Consider the following 23,816-nt stretch of genomic DNA (forward strand, 5'->3'; position numbering starts at 1 on the left):
ATCATGATAAATAATTTTTTTGGAGAGGGAGGGTGGGTGTTCAGCCAGCGGAAACTCTTCAGAGTCAGGATAATCATTCACTACCCTAGCAGACTCGAATGATGCAGTCCTCCTATCAAAACATATTTTCAGGAGATTAGGTTGCTTGTGATATTGCCTACAAAAGACATACTACTCAGTTGTAGTGACATATATGTAAAGGAGAATATTAGAATATATATCTAGGTTAGGATGTGAGGGACAAAGAAACATAAGAATACCCGACTCAAAGCTTATAGTTGAATCGTCTCTCAACATTATTAACCAGCTATAGCACAGAGAGCCGATACGCTCTTCCCAGTTTGCATCATTAACATTTTTGCTTTGGAGGTCACCAAATATAGAAGCAAACTCCCGAAATGTCCCAGACGTGAATGGTGGAGAATTCCGATAACTCCCTAAAGGGAGATATCTGACGAGTGGCAAGTAATTGAGTGTCCGATAACATGCTCGAAATGATGTGTTTCATCTAGCCAATTGACACGAAGAACCTCCAGATGAGTTTGGGACCAAGATTTTGGGTGACAGAGAAGTATAACTGCAGTGGTTCGCTTCAAAATGTAATCCGGGTCCTGTGCGGAGCATGTGATGTTGCCAGGGTTCCCTTGTTTTGTTCCTAAAACGTCCCGTAAGGTCAAGATGAGCGCATGCTGAATCGATGAACGGCGTATTTCTCGCTCTTCGCATCATATGCCAATCGCCCACAGGCAACATCCACGATCTTGCTGATTTTGGGGAGGCCTTCTCGTGCATGAACTCTGACATTAGTCGCTTGCATGGTCACTTGCTTCCTACATTTGCTGGGAATTGCGAAAGAATCTATCGACCACCTCAAGAGAGGGGATGGGTCCTCTGATGATTTCTTTGGTTGACTTGTTTCGTAGTTGTGTATCGTGACAAACCCTTATATTGCAGAATGCCAAACGAGGATCACTATCACATTGAAAGTTTTCTGAAATCATCTGGAATGATAAATACCAGAGTTGCGGCTGCGTTCTTTCACAAGTTTTTCTCACTTAGTTACTCCATCGATCCAACATTCTCCAGGAGTAAAGGAGCACTGAAACGCACATAATACTCCTGGTTGGCCCCAGATCCGCGAAGGGTATTTCCAGTTTTTATGTCGAAATGTACGTTGACTCCGTCAAGTCCCCTTACTATGATGTTTTCGCCTTTCTGTCTTCTGTTTGAGCTGTTCATATACATCTTGGATGACTTCTTTAGTAAAAAATGGTATGCCATCATTATACATTGATTTCAGCTTAGAACGGACTTCCAATTCCATCGTCTCAAATTCGACTTCTGTCACATTTTCCGCAGCCGTACCGTGGCTCGCCCTGCGTGCATTTCCGCAATATGTATACGAATAGTCGACCATGGCTAGGTGCGGGATCGGGAGTTTTCAAGAAGACGAATAGAGTTGATATTTAGCGGGAGACAACTCTCTTTTTCTTAACAGCCTTTTGGAGGTGAGGGGTAATGAGCCAAGAAGATCGATGCAAGGAACAGCGCAGCTTTGGCGATCGGTAGGAGTTTCACGCGCTTAGTTAGTCATGGACGTTCATTTTCCCTTTCGGCCATTCACACATATTGCGCGAGTCGATTTAGATCTTGCAAATGCTCGAGTAGAGCTCAACAGAGGTTATGGTTATTTTGATGCTATCGCCTCTTGAAACGGCATGACCCTTCACCCCCATCGTTCCATGAAATTCTCCCGAGCGAGATCCGATTGGTGCAAGATATCCGTGTTCAAGCTCTCGATGCCCTTCTGAACGGCCCCAATCTGCACTTCCAAATTCGCAATTCTCTGCTGTTGATCCCTGTCCACCAAGGAAGGCTGAAAATCAGAATCGCAATGCATGGCGGAAGAAAGGAGCTGCGCAGCCTTGTCGGCAGAACCCAGATTTGGAATGAGAGGCGAGGCTGCTGTTGCATAGATATTTTCGAGCATTTCCAACATGTGTGAGGCTTTTTCATTGAGAATATCGTTTACTGCTTCAGTCGATTTCGCATTCCGTAACGAAGAGAATGAGATACCATAACGTCTGAGCATGGTCTCCAGAGAGCGTGTCAGTTCGTTTTCGGCGGAACCGGCCTTCATTTCCATAGATTCTCGCGGGCTCGCGTAGGCTTGCGACAATCTTGAGCTATATTTTGATAATCGCTTGTTCTCTGGCTTTGCTTTTTGGAGCTTGTGGCGACTAACCTCGTCTTGATAAGTTGAAGCAAGCGAGTTAAGCGCAGACTGATGAGCCTGTCGGGTTTTAAGCTTTTCCGTAATACTGTCGGTCGATTCAGTCAACTGGATAATGGTTTCAAGGACCTACAGGGGGTATTAGTGATTAAATTTGATCCATGCAGGGGTAAAGCGTACATGCTGCAGCTGTTCCTCGACGCCCAGCTGCGATCTCTCCTGCCACTCCTCGAGCACTCGTAGTATCGGAGAATGAAATTGCTGCCGAGCTGCCATATCGGATAGAATGCTTATCTCGGGATAGAGTGAGTTTATCTCCGCGTCCACGCTCTCAAGCTTTTCCAAGACATGAGGATCATCATCTTCCGAATCCTTCGCACTTTCAACTGTCTCCAGGAACACTCGATCTAAGCGGCAACTAATCTCTTCGGCAATGTACCTTGCAAGAAGAGCACACAGATCGCTGACTCGCTTCTTCAACAGGCTGCTCTCTTCAACGGATTGTGAATTCGCCGCCACCTTTTCCATATTACGAAGTACCACATCATGCTCTCTCAGTAAACTAGACGTGGTTGAAATCAGGTTATTTTGATCTGTAGACAGTGTTTTTTGCGCGGCTTGTAACTTTTCTTCAAAGTCATGTATTAAATCTTCAATCTAGGAAAGTGTCAATAATTAAACCATCAGAAGGCGATTTTGGCTGACATTACCGCTAAGTCAGTTTGTTGCCTCTCCGCTGTATGTCCAGTTGACAGTCTTGAGGCCGATTTTGAGCATTGCTGCTCAACTTGCTCGGCTTCACGAATCTGCGACTTGAGTTCCCTACACTGCAGCCTCAAGGCCTCGGTTTGGCTCTCAGTCGCTGAGGTTGACGCTTTGAGCGACTCGGTTGCTGTCTTGATCTCATCGTCGAGAACTGGTCTTGTGCCGGAAAACTCGCTCCCTTGAACGATAGCATCGAGGCCCGCAGAAGCCTCTATCTTAGAATATCTGTTGCAATAGCAATGGAAACGATCAGATATCGGTGGCAAAGAAAGGCGTGAGGTAAATATGCCTACAGAGTCAATTCTTCCCTGGAAAGCAAGGTGTCATCGCCGAGATGTTTCCGGACCCAATCCCTGGTCCCCGGATCCTCGAGAGCAGTTCGGATATCTTCATATTTGAACGGGATATCTCGACTTTTAAGAATAGCAACAACTTCTTCCTCCATTTTATTGTACTGCCCTTCCTCGTATGGATCTGGAGGAGACGTCGGGAACACGGGAATGAATGCCAGTTGCAAACAACAAGCTTCATGCCAAGCCTGCTGGTTCCTAACCGCAAACAATCCAAGTGGGGTTTTTGACATCGGGCATTGTGCATAATACAAGTAGCTACTCCGTAGACAAGTAGTTAATGATATAGAATAGTGTCTTGCGGCCGGTAAAGGCGTTGCATTGCATTATCTACATGGATAATGGGTTTCTTCTAGCGAGAGACAGCTCTTTGTCGACTTGATTCACGCTATCAACGAACAAAGTCTAGAGAACTATTTACACTTAAGACCTATGAGCGTATAGTTCCAATATGATGGAAATGACTACGATATCAAAGGATGGAGAATGTGTGGAGCCGGGAAAACTTCCATGTCAGGTCTCCCCGGAACCGTTCAAACCCGGAATGTCGAAGATATATTAAAATCCCCCACACCCTAAAACTTCTAGGTTTTGGTAATATGCGGTGCGTTGTCCCTCCGGGAAACATATGTACAAGCTCCTAATAAATCTCATTACTCGCGAGGTGAATGCCGATAATATCCTCTAATGTTCGCCTGCGCTATCATGAGGCAGCTGCAGATTGGTTGCGCCGTCGTGTGGGTTTGGGTAGTACCAGGTCGTAACTGAAATAATCATGTATACAAGAACAAGAAGACCTCCCTCCAAGTAATTGGATTTGCGGTCACGGAGGAAATTACCGACAACGATAATCGAAAGCACCAAGAGTACAATCATGAAAATCTCGAAATTGAGGTCCATCTGCTTGCCCAATCCCCAGCCGACCACAACGACAAGTGGTGCATTGAAAAGGGCGGTTTGGATGGATGGGGCGAGGCAATGGTATAAGGCAAAGTTGATTTGGTTGTCCCTAAAAGGAAAGATAAGTAGAGCTCTACAACAAAACAGAAATATGATTGGTTATGGCTTACCAGGCTTCGTCAATGGCGGTTAAATGCTCGGCCGCTTTCTCAACCAGCGGCACGAGGATGAGGCCCATGAAATTATCCGAAACTCCACGCTCAACTATTGGTGGGATTTCCTGAACGAGGAAGACAGCATGGAGGGAGACGCATGTGAGAGAAACCAGGATGGCGAAGACGCACTCAGTGAAAGTGAGCTTAGCCCGTCGCTGCTCTTCCACTCTGTCTTCATCTTGGGCTTCGTCAAACTCAAGTACTTCGTCATAGATGCCGTGATGACTCTGTAAGTTAAACCAGAGAAATCTAGACTGGTTAGTCGCACAAGGTCCTCTGCAAAGACGAGGTACACTTACAAGAAAAATGCAACTAAAAGAATGACGGAGGTGGCACGACTGATGGTCCGAGTATTGCGAAGTAACACGTCTGCCGTAAAAGCGCCCTCAGACGACGTGCTACCAGCCAGGGCAGAATAAAACGCGCTGGGGATCATCAGGCCGAAACCAGCAACCAACATAAGGCCAGAACCAGTCTCGCTAATCACTTCGTGGAAGGTTTGTTCATCGCGGCGCAATCCCCCCATGAAAAAGCAGAACCCCAAGCAAAGAAGAAGATTCGCCAGGATAGATCCTAGAATCGCAGCTTGTATAACCGGGATAAGATTGTTATTGTGGTCATTGGAAATTAAGACCATGAAGAGGACTATCTCAACCGTGCCGCTCAAAAGAGTTTCTGCCAATACGCCCAAGACCTTAGGCATTTTCCTAGCCAATTCTCCACCAGCAAATCCGAGAATATTCGCTGACGGGACCATCGCGATGTAATTCAAAATAAAAATCCATAGATGTAGATCCGGTCGGGCAAAATGCAGCACTATCGCGGGAGGAACAAATGGCCAGAGCACATTGACGTACATCGAGACTGGCGTTGTGCTTTTCCAACACACCTTTAGAAATAAAAGGGGGTCGAAACCGGTTCTCCCGCTCTCTCCAGCTGTCTCGACACGAAAAAGTGCCCGTCCTTTAGCATGATGCAGCGGAAGAATCGAATGCTGATTTTTTTCCGACATTTTCGAGGATCGCGGCGAGGTAGTATCAGACGGACCCGGAGGATCAGGTTCTAATTGAAGTGTGCTCATCTTGGAATCACAAGGAGAGTTTATCAGTATTTTTTCAACTGTAGTGTTCTTCCTCAAAATTGGGCATAAGTGAAAAAAGGCAAGTAATATTAGCAAGTTTTAACAAGCTTCCTTGAGCGACGAACGAGCTTCAGTGCACATTGCTACCACAGTCAAGTTCAAGAGAAGAGATAGGCAAAGAAAATTTCACTAGGGACCAGGTGCTGGTTAATAATTGATGAATTGAATGATAAAAAGAAGAAAATGGAATGAAAAGGGGTGTGATGAAGAGAATTCGGGGGAGGGGGGAAGTGAAAGAGTGGCCAATTGTCAAAGAACCGAGAAGAGAGAGAGAAGCTGCGCAAGGGTCAGCGACGAGTTGTCGGCCTCATGGTGAGCTGATTGCTCTCGATCCACTTTAGCTCCTGAAGCATTTGGTTATTTAACAGCTTGAACACCACCCCCGGTGGGTGTTTGATTGCCGGATGCTTTTGTGATGGCGCTGAAACAGGAGCCCGCAAGGGTCAGCATATTCACTTCCACTCTGATCTTCAGAAAAAATCATGGGTATTAATAAATCCATTGTTGCCATTGGCATTTGGACATCCTCAACCAAATCACTCCAGAGATTTTCCTGAGACGGGATGACTATGGCGACGGAGCCTGTCGAGTTATATATAGTTAGTTTTGCCTGTTGTAGTTCGCGCACTAAAAAATGCCCAGACTTTGCTAGTTGTTATCGAATCGAACACAGATGAGATGGTGTGCAGTTAAAAGGCCGAAGGGCGGCACAGTATACTTCAGAAAAGCCATGCTTATCCCTCCCGACTTCTGTCAAGATCAATTGATTCGAAGTTGCGGACCTCATTGTCATGACAGCACCGAGTACTGGTGAAAAGCAATGAAGGTTCGCGTCGCGAGCCAAGTCGATTCGGCTACAAGCGGCCCACTGGTTCGCAAAAGCTTACTTGGTTGTCTGGATAGACTGATGCGATACCCCGCGATCAGAGATAATTCCTCTCTCAGGGACAAGGAGACTATATCTTCACAAACTAGCCAGGGTGCAATAGATACCCTGTTAGTTTATTCCTTTTTTTCGTTTACTTTTCGCGATAATAGTACTGGAGGTGTTCTACTTTGCAACTTGACAAAATGGCGCAGAGCTCAACCAGAAGCCCTCCAACGGTCATGGAGTCTGTCACCGAGCAAATAGGCAATACCCCTCTTGTGAGGCTGCACAAGATCCCCAGGAGCCTCGGAATCGAAGCCACTGTGTATGCGAAGCTGGAATTCTTCAATGCCGGAGGGAGCGTCAAGGACAGAATTGCTTTGCGGATGATAGAGGAGGCCGAACGCAAGGGAAGAATAAAGCCCGGGGATACGTTGATTGAGCCTACCAGTGGAAACACGTAGGTTGAGAAAACTTCGCTACGGAGGTATCATCATTAAGTGTGAATCGTATACGCTGACGTGCGCTGGATATAGTGGCATTGGATTGGCTCTCGTTGCAGCCGTCAAGGGATACAAGACCATCATTACGTTACCAGAGAAGATGTCGGCGGAAAAGGTTGCTGTCCTCCGTGCTTTGAATGCTACAATTATCCGTACACCAACCGAAGCGGCCTATGATTCCCCGGAATCGCACATCGGAGTAGCCAAGAGGCTAGAGAAGGAGTTGCCAAATGCACACATCCTGGATCAGTATGGGAATGAAGACAATCCATTGGCCCACGAGTTCGGTACCGCGGAGGAAGTTTGGACCCAAACGGATGGGAAGATAACGGCTATCGTTGCAGGCGCAGGGACGGGGGGAACAATTACCGGCCTGTCTCGTGGTCTGAGGAAACATAATCCTAAAGTCACAGTGATCGCTGCCGACCCTCAGGGATCAATCCTTGCCTTGCCAGAGTCGCTAAATGAAGAGCACAAAAACGAGCCCTACAAAGTTGAAGGGATTGGATATGACTTCATTCCGGATGTTCTTGACCGACAAGCTATCGACAAGTGGTACAAAACCGGCGACAAGGAGTCCTTCAAATATGCTAGACAACTGATTGCCGAAGAAGGCCTCTTGGTTGGTGGAAGCAGTGGCAGCGCCATTGCTGCACTGGCGCAAGCTTCAAAGGACTTCAAATTCCAGAAGGATGATGTCGTCGTCGTTATTCTTCCTGACAGCATCCGAAGCTACCTCACAAAAGTAAGATCCTCTTCTCTTGTCTCCCAGCTCTCTTTATCTTTAAAGCATGGCTGACTATTACCTAGTTCGCTGACGATGACTGGCTTGCTGCCAATGACCTCCTTCCAGCCGCCCCAGTATCCGTTCCCCCGTCCCCCGAAATCCAACCTAAGGGCTCCCGGGATCAATTCGCTGGCGTCAAGGTCAAAGCTTTGAGACTCAAGCCCGTATCTACGGTACCCTCCGACTCTGCTTGCGAGGCTGCCATCGAAATTATGCGCGAGAAGGGCTTCGACCAACTCCCCGTACTCGCTCCCACCGGCCGCCGCCTAGTTGGCCTCATTACACTTGGGAACATTCTAAGTTGGATCGCCCGTGGACGCGCAACCGGCAAAACGCCCGTCTCCGAAGTCATGTTTGACTTTTCAAAGCTATCCGAGGTGATTACAGACTCTCGTGACTTAACCAAGCTTGAACAGAACGCCGTCCATAGGAGAGGAAAAGAGGACCGCAAGTTCATCGAAATCACCCTCGACACACCCCTTAGCACATTGAACCGCTTCTTCGAGTGGAACAGCGCTGCGGTGGTTACCGAAAGAGACGAACAGGGAAATATGAAGCCTGTGGCTGTCGCTACTAAGGTTGATCTGTTGACGTGGCTCTTAAACCAAACAAAAGTCAACGCTTGATTTCAATTTTCAGTGACGGCCTTTCCTTGTGCGAGCAGCCAGCTGCAATGTACGTGATGATGATAGACTTGCTTACGTTTGCACTTATTATAGGTGCTGTTTCGAAGCGCATGCACTCTTCTGTATGATACATCTGAACATTCTATTAGGGTGGCATTTTGTGCGCAATTTGCAAAGAGAGCAGTTTTCAACAAGCGACCTTGGGTTTTGGTGAATGATCTAGCAAATATTCCTTTAACAGCACATAGTGATAATGACCAAACCATACATGTACTCTGTAGTAGCTTGGGTATTTTCTAATGTTTCACTTAGGTCTCTCAGCTTAAAACACCTATCGTGTCTAAACAAGTGTAAGTGACATTTCTCATACAAAGTATGAGCTATATGGGCTCTTTGCATTCCACCCCGCAATCCTCCAGTTCAACAGAGGGTACAGGAATGCAATTTTTGCAGCTCTTAGGCTTGCGAATGACAAGGATCGAAAACTGACCATTCGCTATTAACCCTAGCTGACTAGGCGGCCATTTGTCATGGGATTCCGTTATTACTGGGGACTTCATGTGCTTCAACCATGGGCATTGGAGATGGTACGGGTTGACCCCCTCTCCACCATGGTATAAGGGGATGCTACCAGTAAGCAAATGGTTAGGTGGAAAGCCAAGGGTTAAATCTCCCTCGAGATTTAGCCCCGAAAATGTACACACAGGGTGATGCGGTGCACCCGTCGCTCGTGGATGTATGTTGATAAACATTGAATATTTTCTATCACAAACAAGAACCGATCCATTCCTCCCATTGTCGGACGCCGGCTCCTGCATCTGCTTCGTCATTTGGTCTCACCGCACCCCCAACAACGGTGACCTTTACGCCCGCGTCTTCTTCCAATAGTTTAAAGGTGAATTTTTGCCGTCCTTCGTCGCCGCCCAGAACATCCTGTTCGTCATCACCTACACTGACGTCCGCGTCAAGCACACCTTTGCGTTTTGATTGGCGGATCTTCTCAATTTCCGCCTCTAATCTTTCCTTCACGGAGTTGGCCGGTAGAGCGGTAAATAGATCTTGCTTATTTGCAGCAACGAGGACCGGAATGTCTTGTAATTTCCTGAAGACACTGGTCTTACTCTTTGCGAGTCTTTTTTGTAGGATCAAGAGCACATCGTGTAGGTATCCCGCCGCATCTCTCAGTTCAGTCTCGTTCATGATCGTACCGGCATCCACCATGAAAATAACTCCACGGGCGACACCTTTTTTGGACTTGGGGTCGGCCATGGACGTTAATTGTAACATGCCTTGGGAGTCTCGTAATTTTCCATGCCCAGGTGTGTCTCGAACTCGGTATTTAACTTGTGATTTCTTGCGTTCGGCAAGAGTTGGATCATTCACCGATCGGAAGGCGTTTGAGCCTATCGGGATAGATGGGGGCAGTGTCGCGGCAACGAAGGACGGGGTTTGGGACGTATGTGTTCGCGCATTCGATTTGGGAGCTCTGGTGGACTTTCGCTCAAGCTGGCGCAAAAAGAGATTAGGTTGCATGACCTCAAGTATTCTTCGACGTCGAGTCATTCTTACAAGTGTGCAAAATGCTGTCTTCCCCGAGCCACTCGGGCCAAGAAGTAAGAAGTCATGGTGGCCTTCCGCGGAAGCTGCACGGTAGAGTACTAGATGGATTAAGATCGGGAGCGAGAATGCCACAAGGCAAGTCACCAAGATGGCCAGACCATTTCCGGAGAGAAGAAATGTAAGGACGGCGCTCACAGAGGCCCATTCCATTGCGGTATGTGGTGAAGATGCTCCTGGAGCGGTGAAAACACTGGGGATAAAATTTGTCTGTGGAGCAGGCTCTCGGCCTTTTATAGACGGGGATACCTTCGGTAGCTCCGTACTATGAGGCCATTAACATTCAAAAGTTTCCGAGAAGCGAGCTAGCGCACCCGTTCCGCATCGGCAAAAGAAATATGAAGCCGCTACAACCCGTCAACATTCAACTTTCCAAGGCAGAGCCCAGGGGGAGAATTATTTTTTCTGGACTCCGGATACTCTGTAAAGCTTATACCTTTACTCTGTATGCTGACCCAGATGTAACATTACCTCAGGGAGTGGATGATGTTGTCCACTGTCAAATAACAATGGAAGGATTACGTAGTTCCTCCTGTCACAAATGATGGGAGCGGAACACATCATCCCCAACCCTCTCACGCCACGCGCACAACATCGACTAGCTGAACAAACATTCTGACTGGCGAGAGGGCGTTTCTAAGCTTGCTGTTGCTTGCTGTTGCTTGCTAAACCCCTTGCATCATGAAACTGAATCTGTTCTATAACCCCCTCCTGTTTCTGGCGAGCCCTTTGAGGGCTGTTGCATCGCCGGTCCAGTTCGCTCGGCCTACAGCTGGAGCAGTTACCTATGGAGGCAAGCCACTTCATGTCGAATGGAAGTACTCTGAAGGGCCAGAAACCCAGCTTGAGTCAAAGCAGTATAGCCTTTATCTCTGTGCTGGTGGTAATGATATCAACACCTATGTGAGTTGGTCTGGGCCTGTCTCCTGTTACACGCACGTCATATGTTGATAGATGTCTTCTTGGGACCAAAGACTAATGAATCCACAAACACGGAAATAGGAGCCATTAATGCCTTTAGTTGAACAAGGTCTCCTTCAGGAGATGAACTCATTTTCCGCCGTCATCGATCCCAAGTTAGGCGGCGAGAGCCCCAATGCATAGTGCGCACCCTGCATACATTGCCTAACTGTCACCGCACACAATCTGACCTCATGATAGTTTTCTCCAATTCTCTGTTGAGGCTTCCAACGGCACCATTTTCTTCTACTCTCATCGTTTCACAATTTCCGGCATGACTGGCGCATTCCCTCCACATATCGCCGCAGCACTTAAAGCAATCTCTGGCACAACCACAGGTCCACGTACTTTTAACAACCTCCACAAACGACAAGTCGGTGCAGTTCCTCCTGGCGCTCAGGCAGATCTACCATATAACGAGCAAACTGGGCCGACAAGGTATGCGCCCGTTCCAACGCCACCACCAACCAAAATTACTCTCAAGTCTGCGGCGCCATTGTTCCCTACAAGCGAGTATAAGATCGCGACGACAAAACTGCCTGTGGCAAAAGTTATGACTACTATATCCCGTCCGCCAGTTGAAACTGTCAAGCAAATCGAGAATACTGTGAGTTTTCAGAGCCAGAACTTGAACCCAGCCAGAGTTGTCCTGGTTCGGATGCTAATTCATTCTTTCTATGAAACCTAGGCTGCTGCTGCTGCTGATCATGAAGATGATGAGATGCAAAGATTTTTGAAAAGATGGCAAGATTAATACATAGCCTTTTGTTCCATTTCTTTTATAGGGTCCAGGTCAATATACAGGAAGGTTACAGTTAATGAATGGGGCGTTCTGGGATAGGGTAATCAGCGCACAGAGTTTTATCTGGGCAGCTTTGGCTTGAGTTGCAAATCACAGCGCCTGGATTTGTAAGGGGCCATGTATTATTCTACCTCTAGGAACCTAATTAGGAACACATTGTAAACTACCGAGTTCATCCTTTGTCAATGGTTATGAATAGTTTCCTTTCTTGCATTAGACAGAGCTATGATATCATCATTATGCTGTTAAGCAATCGGCGACAAGGCGCCTCTATATGTGGAAGTCATCAAATTCTAAACATGGGTCATGAGATATAAGATATAAACAGTGAATCTAAAGAACCAGAGCAGAATCTAGAGAACCCGAGCGGCTCATTGGCTTAGCCTCCTCCAAGACTAATGAAGTGAATATAAACAAAATAGAAAAAAGCGCGGGTAGTGGGCCATTTTCTAGGCTGCCACTACCTTATCGATCACAGGAGACTGCGCGCCGCTTCGAACCATGAACTCATCCAAACCGGGCGTACCGGGCCGACTAGGTCGATCTGACATGTGGAAAAAGGAAATATTCTCGCGCAACGCAATGTACTCGCTATCTGCGTAGCCCAAAACTGTCCGTATTTGTGTACTTCTTAACCCCTTTATACGGGCGATCTCCGCACTGCCGTAATTTACGAGCGCTCGTCCGGCTTCCTTTGGCTCCTCGCCGTTCAGAGGGAAATCCCCATTGAGAGCCGATGGGGAGCGCCGCTCGACGACTACGACCCGCACCGCTTCCTGTTGGGAGAAGTGCCCCTCGACTGCCACGACGCCGGCCGGAAGAAGGCTTGCGTTGTTTAAAATAGCGCAGTAAGCACCATGGTCGATATATATTGTGCCATGAGGTGTGATTCCATGGAGAATCCAGAACGATCTGGATTGCATCGGAGTGGTCGAAGGGAGGAAACGGGTGTGTAACGGAGGGGTATATAGGGGAGGCTGAGCCATCGGCTCTCCTTCGATAAGGGCCAGCGAGCGCTTGGAGCTTTCGAGGTAATCTATAATCTCCGAAATGTTTCCAGGCCGAGAACTGCGTGTAATGACGGTTGTGACACCTGCACTTGTAGCTAGTCGGGCTGCCACAATTTTGGTGCTCATTCCCCCCGTGCCTAAGGAGGATCCGGCTGTCGAAACGTCAGCTTCAAGAGACGAGATATCATCAACCACTTCGATAACCTCGGCATCGGGGTTGGTTCGCGGGTTAGAAGTGTATAGGCCATCGACATCAGTCAAAAGGAATAAGTAATCCGCTTGGACCATCGCAGCTGTAATCGCAGAAAGGGTATCGTTATCTCCAAATTTTATTTCCTAAAAGTGAATTGTTGGTTAATTTAAATGCCCTTTAGCAACACTTTTTGGAGATGTCGAACCGAAACAGCAAGGGTATCATTCTCGTTCACAATAGGAATCACGCCCATTTTTAGCAATTCATCAAAGGTATTTTGAGCATTAATATATTGGGTCCTCTGTTCAGCCGTTAGTGTACAAGGATCGTCGAATTCGAGCGGTCAAGCTTACATCCGCAATATCGTTTCTTGTCAACAATATTTGGGCAATGGGCTGGCGAAGATGAGCGAAAAGACTATCCCATATACCCATCAACTGGCACTGTCCAACAGCAGCCAAAGCCTAGAAAAGTTAGCTCCGGAGCTCGCTCCTGCTCACGGCGTCGCATCAACATGCCTGAATACAGGGCAAGTGTTTTGGTCTCTGCTCAATGTCCATTTTGCGTAGCCCAACGCCGACCGCTCCAGACGAGACGATAATGACTCGATGGCCATCTTTATGAAGTTTGGTCGCCATCTCCACGATCAGAGTAAGGATCGAAAGAATCGGCTCACGGGTATGCTCATCCACAATTGAACTCGTCCCTGGAAAAGGCGATTAGCCTACGCTTCATGACATGACATATGATCGAGGCCCGCGGTAAACCCCTCACTCACCGAGCTTTATCACAATGGTCAATGCCTTCGAGGTTCCCTTCATCTTGGACCAAGTTTAACCTATGACCCGCACTGGCTCTCATATCAACCACGCAGGCGTTTTTCATGAATCTCTTCTCCAGGAAATAATCCAAGTGCAATAAAAGAGGAACAGGCTGCTAAAAACGACACCCGCAATCATCGGGCGGTAACGGCTCAAACCTGCAGATCTCCACTGGGAATTTTCGGATTGACAGATGTGGTTGCCGCAGGCTTTGTTAGCCAAAGCTAGTTATCCAATTATTCTGCCGCCCGACACCGCTGAATGTTTCAGCGTTTATTCCGCAATCAACATAGCGGCGTGCTCAACGGCCGAAGCAGTTCACTCGCGAGCAATACCAAATCAGAATCTTTCTAATACGTGATATTCCTTTATTTACGGAGTGGACCGGATTAATATACTGCTAATATTCAATGGCAGAGGCTGCTTCGTCCGGTTCCAACTCAACCAGTCCCCCAAAGGACAACGGATATATTCCCGGCGACGATGCCTGGACAATTTGTCGCAACCTTTGGCGAGGCCTTACAGGGAAGATGACACAAGAAGGAATGGAGCAATTCCGGGTTGCGAGAGATGTTAGGAATGAAAAGGAAGACTGCAAACGCTGTGAAGACCAAAGAGATTACCTCCTTCAATACAGTACGGCCTTCCGAAGCCTGCTCCCTCCCACTCTCAGATGTTGCTGACATCTTTACTACTCTAATTTTAGGTCCATTAATTCGATTTCTTCAGGATAATATCCAACAACTCGGTGGAAATATTTCAAAACACAACATTTTCTGTCGGCGGTGTAAGAACCGACAGGCTGGCGGCTTCGATCCCGACTATGGAATTCAGATTTGTGCCAATGAAATGAGAAATCAAGGGCACCTGGAGGATACTCTAGCGCATGAAATGATTCATGCATACGATCATATGAGATTTAAGGTGGACTGGGACGACAACCTGAGACATGCTGCCTGCGCTGAGGTACATCCCCCCAAATGCATGATTTGTTAAATCCGTTGAGAAGGAGGGCATATCTGACCGTCGCCTATCGTATTAGATTCGCGCAAGTAATTTGAGCGGGGAGTGTAGGTGGATGAGGGAATTCTTTTCCCGAGGACAATGGAAATTCGCTCAGCATCACCAAGAATGTGTGAGACGGAGAGCCATACTATCCGTCCAAGCGAGGCCAGCTTGCAAGGATGAGCAGCACGCCACTCAGGTTGTAAATGAAGTTTGGGACAGTTGTTTTCGAGATACCAGGCCGTTTGATGAGATTTACCGGTGATGAAATCCAAACTCGATAATCACATGCTTTCGACAGAACTATGGCGTCAGGTGTGGATTTTTGTGAATATACTATTATAGATTCCATGTAACATTAGATCCTCTGAATAATGAAATTAACGGGGCTCAGTGCCCTGTTTTTAACCTGCAACTCCGCACGCTAATTGCACTGGCATAGCCGAAAGCGCCCCATGCTCCCAAAATGCCAAAATGCCAAAGAAAAAAAAGAAAAAGAATAGATGGGAAAGAAATAACAAATGCTCGCTCATAAAACATCAATTATCTCCTTTTGCTTCCTTTCTGGAACTTCTTTGTGATGCTCTTTCGCCTTTGATGCAATGTTTGATAATCCATGGGTGCTTTTGAACCTCATCCAGAGGAATACGCTTGGAGGGGTCAAGGACTAGCAACTAGTGAGGAGTTAGCTTTCAGCCCAAGATGGATAATCAAAACTGGACCCACTCTTTTGATCAGGTCCCTTGCCTCTGAGCTCACAAAGGAAGGAATCGTCATATCACCTCGCGCAATGCGCCTCCGAGTTAGAAAAGGAGTGTCTTCGAAAGGAGCTTCGCCAACGAGGAATTCGTAGGTGAGAACACCCAAGCTCCACAAGTCCACTTTTTCATCATAGTAGTTGTCTTGGCTTCCAGGGATGAGCATCTCCGGTGGCAGGTAGTCAAGGGTACCGCACATCGTTTTTCGCCGATTGTTAGGGGCATGGACACTCCAGCCAAAGTCGCTGATTTTAATTTCTCCATGAATCCCGACAAGGATGTTTTCGGGCTTGATATCCCGGTGCATGACATGTTTTTTGTGTAGATATTTCAACGCAGCCGCCATTTGTGCAATGTACTGTGCGGCTTTCCACTCTGGAAATCGATTCTCCTTTCGTAAATGTCTATACAATTCTCCGTTCCCGGCGAATTCAAGAATCAGGAACACTCTCTTCGAGTCGTGGAAGTGACCAAACAGACGTAGAATGTTGGGATGTCTGAGGTTGCTCTGAATTTCGATCTCTCGCCGCAACTGTTTCTCGACGCCTCCTTTCACCAACTCATGCTTATGAAGAACTTTCAGGGCGCAAACAAAGCCCGAACTCCGCTCTCTGGCGAGATAAACCCGTCCAAACTTCCCTTTACCAAGGGGTTTTCCAATCTCAAACATTCCAAGATGCCAGTTTTTCGCGACCGCTGGCTGGCCGTAAAGGTTGCTTGCAGCACTGCTCTCCTCGGGGGGACGGGAAGACCCGTTCTCCTTTTTATATGGAGGTGAAGCAGTATTCAGATGCAGCCTTCCTTCATTGTTCTGTAGCGCAAATTTTAATAGGTTCGCGCGGCCGGCGTTTAGTGAGGCCTGGCTGGCAGTGGACAAGCCTGATATTGGGAGAGCCTTTGGTAAACCGGGCTACAGCCTTGTCAGCGTCATTTCGCGAAACAATATCGGATTCTACCGAAGATACCTTGGGCTTTTCTGAGCCAGTGTGGCCACTTGGTGGAGTATTCTCGTCATTAACTGACAGCTGTTCAAATCGAGCTTCTAGTGTCTTTGCCATCTCTAAGAGCGCAACGTATCCGTAGGGTATTGCGAATGGAATTAAAGGAAAGCAGTAGCCAAAAAAAAATTAACAGGGAGGTAATGCTGTATTCTGGTCGAGAGTCGAAAGGCAAGATCCAGGAATTCGAGAAGAAGAAATAGTTCTCAGCTTCATGTTTACCCGCTGGTCCCAGTTCGGTCGCCATAGCAACAAGCCACTCCGGTCTCCTCGTTGCGACTTTGGCCTTGGCGTCTGGCGGGGTGGAGAACCACCAGACGTAAGATATCGGGAACACGGCTACACTCCTGTCAACCAACCGGAATTCCTTCGATTTACAAGCGCGCTGGTCTTTTCCCCAGGTTTATTTCCTACGCCGAATCCCAGATCCCAACCCAGATCGCACTCCAAGGAAGCATGGCAGAACACCGGGTGTTTCCACCGCGCCCCATCCCGGATCGCCCGCTCGATACTCAATTTCCATCTCCCGAGACTCCAAACTTCAATTCGATTAAGAAGAACGGCTTTAAGATAACCACTCGCAAATTACCGATCCTCAAGGCTGGCCCGATTGATGCGATGACAAACAAGCTTGGAATTGCCCCACCAGAGATGATATTTGGCGACAATTTAGTATCGATTGAGCACCCGCAGTCCGGATGGGGGATTAAGTTTAACGCCTTCGATGCCCTGGACCGAGTCGACAAGACGGGGCAATGTGCATTGAAGGTGGCGTATTCAAGAGAATGGCAGAAGAGCCGGTGCGTGGTATCTGCTTGCACATTCCATTTCCTGATATCTATGTTACTGACTGCACTACATAGAGAGAAGACACATGAGGGAATAAAGGAAGTTGTGAAACCTTTTGATTGGTCTTACACGACAGATTATAAGGGAACTGTGACTTCGAATGGGAACGAATTTGAACCTTCGACGACGCCGTTGCCACTTGACCGCTTAAAACGGCCAGACCCGATACTCTTCTTTGATGATGTAATGCTTTATGAAGACGAGCTGGCCGATAACGGGATTTCAATGCTATCCTGCAAAATCAGGGTAATGCCATCGTGCCTGTTATTGCTCTGCAGGTTCTTCATGCGGCTAGACAACGTTCTCTTCCGCCTCAGGGATACCAGGATCTTCATAGATTTGGATACGCGGGAAGTCATTAGAGAATACACCTCCAAGGAGGAAAGCTATGATGCTGTTCGCCAGGTATGCATGATCCCTCTGTGCCTCGCGGAAAAAGCCGTAAATCTAACTCAGCGGCAGACTCTCGCCGCGACACGCGAGGATGTACCAGCCATGATGAGAGACCCCAACAAATTGACCGAGATAATCCCATTAGTAGCCAGTAGCTTGGAGAAGGTTGTGCTGCCTGAGTGAGGTGGGATACTATCAACAATATGCTATAGGAATGCTTTCGCATTATCGCTTTTCGATCCTCTGGAGAGATCAAAAGATCCTTCATCACACATTGTCCTGCAGCAAGAAAAGACTGCATTTTGAATGGCGTTTCACCTGTATGATACCATGTCGACAGGCTTCGATTAGAGCTAATGACTATACTCGGGACGCCGCTGAGATAGATATAGCATTGGCGAAACCACCTTACTTTCCGAGTCTCGGGAGGAGCCGTTGGATTAAGAACGGCGGAAACGACTTAATGGTCCAATCTAGTTTGTCAAACACTGCAAACATTATTAGTTACCAAACAACCAAATTATTTCACATCGGCGCGGAATTTGTTATTTTCACAAGAGTTTCAACCAAAGTCGTCATTCCCTGGCGACCGTAATATTGTATTCAATTTGATTTGTCGTCATTTTGCTCCCAATAAATGGCTGTGAGGCCGCTTGCGCAATGCTCAAGGTCGCTGACACAGCTGCCACGAGCCCTTCAGGTATCATATTGAAGCCAAATGATTCCACGACCCATCGGGTAAAATGTTGCTAATTCTTTTCTGGATTTGAAGGATGCGAAATTTATTCCATTTGAACCTCACTTTGAGGCTCTACATAAGCCGATTGTACAGCGCCCTTGGTTTCCCAGCCGAATAGCGAGATCTTCGTCCCGCCGCTACGCATCCACGTCTTCGAAATCTCCCAAGCCATCGCCCCTGAAAGATCCAATACCTTTGCCTAAATCGCCTTTAGCAAGTCGCCATAGAAGTTCAGGCTTGCGTTCCACAGAGACATATATTGCTTATGGTATTACAAAGAAACTTTTCGAGGCCTGTTCCGCGCAGGCGGACTACAAGATCCCACAGATCTCGCAAAAGGGTGCCGAAATCCCCAAAACTGCCAATGGAGAAGATTTGGGAGTAGGAGAAGGCTGGTGGTACGAAGGTTAGTGTCTTCTAGCGTAAAATTTCACACACCTGATGCGCGCCCCGAAAGGTTTACAAGGGTGACGAGTGACTTTTGGACTTACGAGGTCAACGCAACAGAACTCGGTCTCCTCCCGACTTTCTCATCATGGTCGCAAGTCACATTTTTACACATGTACCTCGTAACTGTCCGCCTCCGTGCCCTCCCATCCCCTGAATCGTTCCAGACTTTCGCCCGCCACCTGTTCGACCATTTTTCCAACCACGCTGAGGACCGCATGGATGTCATGCACGGCATTGTATCCCGTCCGATCCGCGTCAAATATCTCAAAGATCTGTTCATTCAGTGGCGTGGTGTCTTAGCGGCATATGACGAAGGGCTGGTGAAGGGAGATGCTGTCCTCGCAGCTGCTGTATGGCGAAACTTGTATAAAGGATCTTATACGGATGCGCAGGGTAGGGGAGAGGATGTTGACTGGAATAACATCTCCCAGATTGTTCTGTATATGCGAAAGGTGCTCACAGAGTTGGCGCCTTTAGAGGAGGTTTCAATGGCACACCATGTAGGCGGGGAAAAAGGTATCTTCAGGTCAAACCAGAGGGTCGAGAAGCTCGTTGAGCTTGATGCCAGGGGTATTGAAGAGCCTTTTCTGCAGGAACCCGTTGAAAAAGAAGCCCCGGAGAGAACGTGAGATACGCATTTATGGATAAAAGAATGTTTGAATATGCCTGTACATTACAATAACTCACCAATACCGCAAAGGAATCAGCAAATAATGAGACGCATGGTCCCTGGTACCGCTGAAGCCTGGGTCAATTCTCCTGGGATCCGAGTTCAAATAATGATGCATACTCTGTACTCCGTACCTATGGGATTGATGAACCGGCGAGCAGATCAGCAACCAAGGCTCCTGTTCAACTTTATTAAGTTTACTCTTTACGGAGTACTCCGTGACTGCCGTCGCGAATCGCCCGCTACTCCGTACGAGATGCTAGTGGCTAGAATCTCAACATCTTTCCTAGGAGGCTCCAGCGCAGAACAGGCAATTCTCGGCCTCAAATGGCCCTGAAAGTCCGGGTCTCAAGCGCTTAGTCCAGACCCCCGGCGCCCGGGACGAATGCTGAGTCATCGGGCTAAGTGTGGCAGGGCAGGGCAGGGACAGGGGCTGCGCGCCCAGCGAACCTAACTTAGTTAGCAAAGCGGTGGAGCGCGGCATTTCTCAGCACCTTTTGGTCCGTGATGGAGAGAGCACCAAGTGGCTTTTTGACGGCACACTTCTCCCCTAGTAACACCCTTCTGAGTTCTCTTGCAGCGCACATATCCCTTCGGTTCTCTAAGGTTTGTCTTAGTCAATTGGACTGTGAAATTGCCACATCCAAGTAAACCGCTGTCCTGCGCACTTCATCATATCCGTTGCCTTTCCAAAACTTTGAATAACTTTCACCGGCCAAAGACGAGTTACCGTTCCAAGCAGTGGCTATGGCTGAACCCCGAGTTGAAATTGGTATTGGAGTCAGCAAAGATGTGGAAATGAGCAGTGCAAGCGAAACACCGGCTGCCCAGCCCCAGCCTGCCGAAGGTGTAGAGTCCATAACCGACCTGATTCCTGCAGAGGAGAACAACGAGATGATAGTAGCGCCTTCAGAGCCGACCCAGGAGAACAGATTCTTAGAGTAAGGATATTCTACTTTAATGCCATGCGCTATTTGATAAGCTGCTGGTCCATCATTGAGCGAATTGACCGTACCCCTAAATCACAAACTATCTGGTGGCAAGGTCACAATTGAAGCGTGATGAACAGCTTCTAATTGAGCATTACATAGCTATCTCAAATCTCCAATTGTGGAACTAGTTGTAGGAAAAGGCGATGACCAGACTATCCTGGCAGCACATCAAGGAATTCTCACTTCGAGCCCTTATTTTGCAGAGCTTGTGTCTCAGTTTCCGGAGGATGGCCCGGTAAGTCAATTTCGTCACAGCGCGCAGCACTGTATTGATCAACGCGCTGCCCCCCACTGCGCGCTTCTTTGAAATGCCTCTAACGTTTCCCATCTTCTGAATCCAGCGTCGTATTGTCCTCGAAGAGGAATCAATAGACGCCGTTGCGTGCTTTCTCCAGTATCAATACACAGCCGAATACTTTCCCAAACGGCTGGGATCGCTCACAGAGGGCCTTGAATCGGATCCATCAATTCCAGATATTGATGAGACTGGCGACCAACTCCTTAAACACGCACGGGTATACACCCTGGCCGGCAAACTTGGTATCGACAATCTTAAATCTCTTGCGCAAGGAAAGATCCACAGGATCAATAGTACCGCGAAGGGCGAAATCGAATATGCAAAATATGTCTATACCCATACCAACCCCGGAGATTCCATCCGAAAACCGGTGGCCGCATTCTGGGCTACAAGAAGCCATGTTTTACGACACGAAGCAGAAGAAGACTTCAGATCCCTTTGTCTGCAATATCCACAGTTTGGCTTCGACGTGCTTAACCTCGTATTAGACCAGAAAGAAAAGCGTGCTAACCGCGAGATTGAGAGCCCTGGGGTAAAGGGAAGCGCGAGGAAGAGGGCCAGAATGGGTTGAGTGGAAAGGTTCAACACAGCTTTGAGACCTGCTGTGTATCAAATCTCTCTCCATTTACTCTTATGTGTTACTATGTATACTCCTATTGCGCGTTATAATTGATGTGGATACCTTTCGAGCGGATTATGCCCAGCTCAGTTGTCGCATTCGTCCTCCAGCCTTATAGGCCTCGCTGCCACTTTTACCTTCTCTTCTGGAAATCCCAAAAGCCTCCCTATTTAACTATTTCTGTTCTTCTTTACCAGCTTATGCCCACAAATCATTACTAATCCTATCTGTACTAGCTTCTTAGCGCTTGTGATTCGATGGCACAAATTGCAATTTCCGGATACGCGAGATCGGTCCCATTTACATGTTAATATCTACATGTGTACTCCGTACGGAGTAGAGGCTTACATACATTCAAACGAGAGATCAACAGCTCAGGAGCATGGTGGCACGGGGACTGCGTACGGAGCATATTATCCCTGTTGCACAATCCTTTCGACCTCTTCCGGGTCCTTTGGCACGGTTGTAAGATTCAGATAACCATCTTGGGTGATGACCAAGTTATCTTCAATACGAACGCCTCCCACCTTCCAATACTTATCAAGCACGGCGGAGTCGATGTATTTACCCAATTCCGGTGAGGAGAGGTATGGTTCGATAATGAATCGGCAGAAGTACACCTGTGCAGCATTAGTATTTAACAACGGACAATATAGGGATAGAAATGAAGATGGGGTCCATTCGTCACATACGCCGGGCTCAACAGTGACCACCTCCGATGGTGAGAGGGTCCCCCTCAAACGCAAATATCTAAACATGGGGTTGGGGTCGGCATGGTTTGGATTGCCGCCAACGTCGTGTGTGTCCATTCCCATGTAGTGGCCCAAGCCATGGGGGAAGAATGCAACGCTAATGCGCTTTTCAAATAATTCTTCCTCAGAGCCGCGTAAGATGCCGAGACGCAATAGACCACTGATGGCGACTTTGTGAGCGCGAGCATGGATGTCGTCCCATGCCACGCCAGGCTTTATCATGTCCATACACTGCGTTTGCATGTCGAGAACAATATCGTAAATCTGGCGCGCTTCAACGGAGAATTTTCCAGAAAGCGGGTATGCACGGGTAATATCAGAGCAGTATAGTCGGTATTCTCCACCCGCATCAACGAGAAGGCTGGGTCGCTCTCCAGTTACCGGATCCTCCAGATCCATGTCATTTGTCTGGTAGTGCAGCGTCGCTCCATTAACACCAGCGGCAACAATGGGGCCATAGGATTGTCCCCGGCTGCCATGAGACAGGCATGTGCTGCGGAAAACGGCCTCGAGTTCCCTCTCGTTCTTAGCTAATTTGGCCGCTTTCATCACTGCAAGGTGGGCCAGAGCGGAGATCTCGTTTGAACGCTTAAGAAGAGCAATCTCGTAGTCATCCTTGACCTTCCTGCATTGGTCGAGGGCGTTGCTCAACGCGTCCCAGTTGGTGTCATCAAAAGGGAGAAAGGTGGTTTCAGCGCAAACCCGGTCGGGGATAGCGTAGACGCGCTTCGGGGCGGTTTCTTTGTTGGTACAGTAATGAGCTAGGTGGGCATTGATCTCACTCGAGGCCAGAACCTTGTCGACATCGTATTTCTTAAGGGCTTCCTCGGGGCTCAATGGCAAACCCGTCCACATCACCTCGTCCGGGTCAGCTGCGGGGATGTAGAGAACGAGCTCATCTTGGTCGATGTTATAGGTGACATATGAATCCGCCAATTCACATCCAGAGAGATAGTAGAAGTTGCGGCGTTGGCTGTATTCGTTCAATCAGTGGTTTGGTGCTCGCTTTTTTGACGGGGGCCAATGCGGGGTCGCCAAACATAGAAGATGCTGTCGCAAAAGGTGCTCACCGGAACGGCACGGCCTCATCGCTGTCCTCGGCCATGCGAGTCTTTGTGCCTTCGAGGTAGATGACTCCTGATCCGTCGTGTCCGGAAGCCTTGAGAGCCTCCGCTACGCGCCGGGCATGCTGTTTGGCGGGGTACTTGCCAGCGAGAACCGCGGTGACAGCCGAATCCATTGTGGCTGGTTGGTTAAGTCTTCTGGTGGGTTTGTGCTAGAAAACGGGAGGGAGAAACAGACTTATTAAAAAAAAAAAAAAAAAGATGAGAAGAGTCCCTGCGGTCGACAGCGTTGGGTTTGTTCCGCTGCCCCTCACCTTGAACGATGGTGTCGTGGATATCCATGGCTAATGTCGGCGTGGGGGGTAAGAGTTCGGTGGGGAAAAGATACCACCCAAGCGCCGGGATGCCGGGGGATCCAGCACAAGCTACGAGCGAATG

The 23,816-nt window shown here is 48.1% G+C and overlaps 12 protein-coding genes across 12 annotated transcripts; 6 read left to right on the forward strand and 6 right to left on the reverse strand.

The window, feature by feature from the left end:
* Window positions 1-181: 181 nt before the first annotated feature.
* On the reverse strand, window positions 182-3,581 carry CIMG_10652 (uncharacterized protein; the record flags this gene model as incomplete). Its single annotated transcript, XM_012358850.1, has 4 exons — window positions 182-2,362; window positions 2,414-2,890; window positions 2,944-3,223; window positions 3,292-3,581. 4 exons carry the CDS (start codon window positions 3,579-3,581, stop codon window positions 1,727-1,729), a joined length of 1,683 nt encoding a protein of 560 aa, XP_012214273.1. The 3' UTR covers window positions 182-1,726.
* A 119-nt stretch (window positions 3,582-3,700) lies between these two features.
* On the reverse strand, window positions 3,701-5,598 carry CIMG_10651 (calcium/proton exchanger). The gene is made up of 3 exons (XM_012358849.1): window positions 4,763-5,598; window positions 4,419-4,712; window positions 3,701-4,357 (listed from the first exon to the last, which is right to left on the reverse strand). The coding sequence occupies exons 1-3, from the start codon at window positions 5,542-5,544 to the stop codon at window positions 4,033-4,035; spliced, it is 1,401 nt and encodes a 466-aa protein (XP_012214272.1). The 5' UTR covers window positions 5,545-5,598; the 3' UTR covers window positions 3,701-4,032.
* Window positions 5,599-6,076: 478 nt separating this feature from the next.
* CIMG_00957 (cystathionine beta-synthase) lies at window positions 6,077-8,671 on the forward strand. The gene is made up of 3 exons (XM_001247185.2): window positions 6,077-6,932; window positions 7,009-7,720; window positions 7,786-8,671. The coding sequence occupies exons 1-3, from the start codon at window positions 6,676-6,678 to the stop codon at window positions 8,386-8,388; spliced, it is 1,572 nt and encodes a 523-aa protein (XP_001247186.1). The 5' UTR covers window positions 6,077-6,675; the 3' UTR covers window positions 8,389-8,671.
* CIMG_00956 (SRP receptor beta subunit) lies at window positions 8,577-10,358 on the reverse strand. Its single transcript, XM_001247184.2, has 2 exons — window positions 9,958-10,358; window positions 8,577-9,894 (listed from the first exon to the last, which is right to left on the reverse strand). Exons 1-2 carry the CDS (start codon window positions 10,156-10,158, stop codon window positions 9,154-9,156), a joined length of 942 nt encoding a protein of 313 aa, XP_001247185.2. The 5' UTR covers window positions 10,159-10,358; the 3' UTR covers window positions 8,577-9,153.
* Window positions 10,359-10,402: 44 nt separating this feature from the next.
* On the forward strand, window positions 10,403-11,979 carry CIMG_00955 (uncharacterized protein). The gene is made up of 4 exons (XM_001247183.2): window positions 10,403-10,908; window positions 11,008-11,108; window positions 11,167-11,572; window positions 11,654-11,979. Exons 1-4 carry the CDS (start codon window positions 10,687-10,689, stop codon window positions 11,717-11,719), a joined length of 795 nt encoding a protein of 264 aa, XP_001247184.1. The 5' UTR covers window positions 10,403-10,686; the 3' UTR covers window positions 11,720-11,979.
* Window positions 11,980-12,038: 59 nt separating this feature from the next.
* CIMG_00954 (glutamate 5-kinase) lies at window positions 12,039-13,955 on the reverse strand. Its single transcript, XM_001247182.2, has 5 exons — window positions 13,749-13,955; window positions 13,489-13,676; window positions 13,324-13,434; window positions 13,176-13,271; window positions 12,039-13,113 (listed from the first exon to the last, which is right to left on the reverse strand). Exons 1-5 carry the CDS (start codon window positions 13,789-13,791, stop codon window positions 12,217-12,219), a joined length of 1,335 nt encoding a protein of 444 aa, XP_001247183.2. The 5' UTR covers window positions 13,792-13,955; the 3' UTR covers window positions 12,039-12,216.
* A 134-nt stretch (window positions 13,956-14,089) lies between these two features.
* CIMG_00953 (mitochondrial inner membrane protease ATP23) lies at window positions 14,090-15,211 on the forward strand. Its single transcript, XM_001247181.2, has 3 exons — window positions 14,090-14,427; window positions 14,498-14,757; window positions 14,834-15,211. The coding sequence occupies exons 1-3, from the start codon at window positions 14,202-14,204 to the stop codon at window positions 15,059-15,061; spliced, it is 714 nt and encodes a 237-aa protein (XP_001247182.1). The 5' UTR covers window positions 14,090-14,201; the 3' UTR covers window positions 15,062-15,211.
* CIMG_12815 (AUR protein kinase) lies at window positions 14,968-16,681 on the reverse strand. Its single transcript, XM_001247180.2, has 3 exons — window positions 16,520-16,681; window positions 15,523-16,464; window positions 14,968-15,470 (listed from the first exon to the last, which is right to left on the reverse strand). Exons 1-3 carry the CDS (start codon window positions 16,610-16,612, stop codon window positions 15,336-15,338), a joined length of 1,170 nt encoding a protein of 389 aa, XP_001247181.1. The 5' UTR covers window positions 16,613-16,681; the 3' UTR covers window positions 14,968-15,335.
* Window positions 16,682-16,875: 194 nt separating this feature from the next.
* On the forward strand, window positions 16,876-18,334 carry CIMG_00951 (TOR signaling pathway protein TipA). The gene is made up of 3 exons (XM_001247179.2): window positions 16,876-17,352; window positions 17,416-17,806; window positions 17,864-18,334. The coding sequence occupies exons 1-3, from the start codon at window positions 17,009-17,011 to the stop codon at window positions 17,975-17,977; spliced, it is 849 nt and encodes a 282-aa protein (XP_001247180.1). The 5' UTR covers window positions 16,876-17,008; the 3' UTR covers window positions 17,978-18,334.
* A 31-nt stretch (window positions 18,335-18,365) lies between these two features.
* CIMG_00950 (ubiquinol-cytochrome C chaperone) lies at window positions 18,366-19,612 on the forward strand (the record flags this gene model as incomplete). Its single annotated transcript, XM_001247178.2, has 3 exons — window positions 18,366-18,494; window positions 18,567-18,939; window positions 19,041-19,612. The coding sequence occupies exons 1-3, from the start codon at window positions 18,432-18,434 to the stop codon at window positions 19,610-19,612; spliced, it is 1,008 nt and encodes a 335-aa protein (XP_001247179.2). The 5' UTR covers window positions 18,366-18,431.
* A 583-nt stretch (window positions 19,613-20,195) lies between these two features.
* Window positions 20,196-21,649, forward strand: CIMG_00949 (uncharacterized protein). The gene is made up of 3 exons (XM_001247177.2): window positions 20,196-20,594; window positions 20,745-20,880; window positions 20,987-21,649. Exons 1-3 carry the CDS (start codon window positions 20,401-20,403, stop codon window positions 21,512-21,514), a joined length of 858 nt encoding a protein of 285 aa, XP_001247178.1. The 5' UTR covers window positions 20,196-20,400; the 3' UTR covers window positions 21,515-21,649.
* A 192-nt stretch (window positions 21,650-21,841) lies between these two features.
* Window positions 21,842-23,668, reverse strand: CIMG_00948 (prolidase). The gene is made up of 2 exons (XM_001247176.2): window positions 23,385-23,668; window positions 21,842-23,287 (listed from the first exon to the last, which is right to left on the reverse strand). The coding sequence occupies exons 1-2, from the start codon at window positions 23,552-23,554 to the stop codon at window positions 21,976-21,978; spliced, it is 1,482 nt and encodes a 493-aa protein (XP_001247177.2). The 5' UTR covers window positions 23,555-23,668; the 3' UTR covers window positions 21,842-21,975.
* Between the last annotated feature and the right edge of the window lie 148 nt (window positions 23,669-23,816).

This window comes from Coccidioides immitis (assembly GCF_000149335.2).
Source record: "Coccidioides immitis RS genomic scaffold supercont3.1, whole genome shotgun sequence".
Classification (NCBI taxonomy): domain Eukaryota; kingdom Fungi; phylum Ascomycota; class Eurotiomycetes; order Onygenales; family Onygenaceae; genus Coccidioides; species Coccidioides immitis.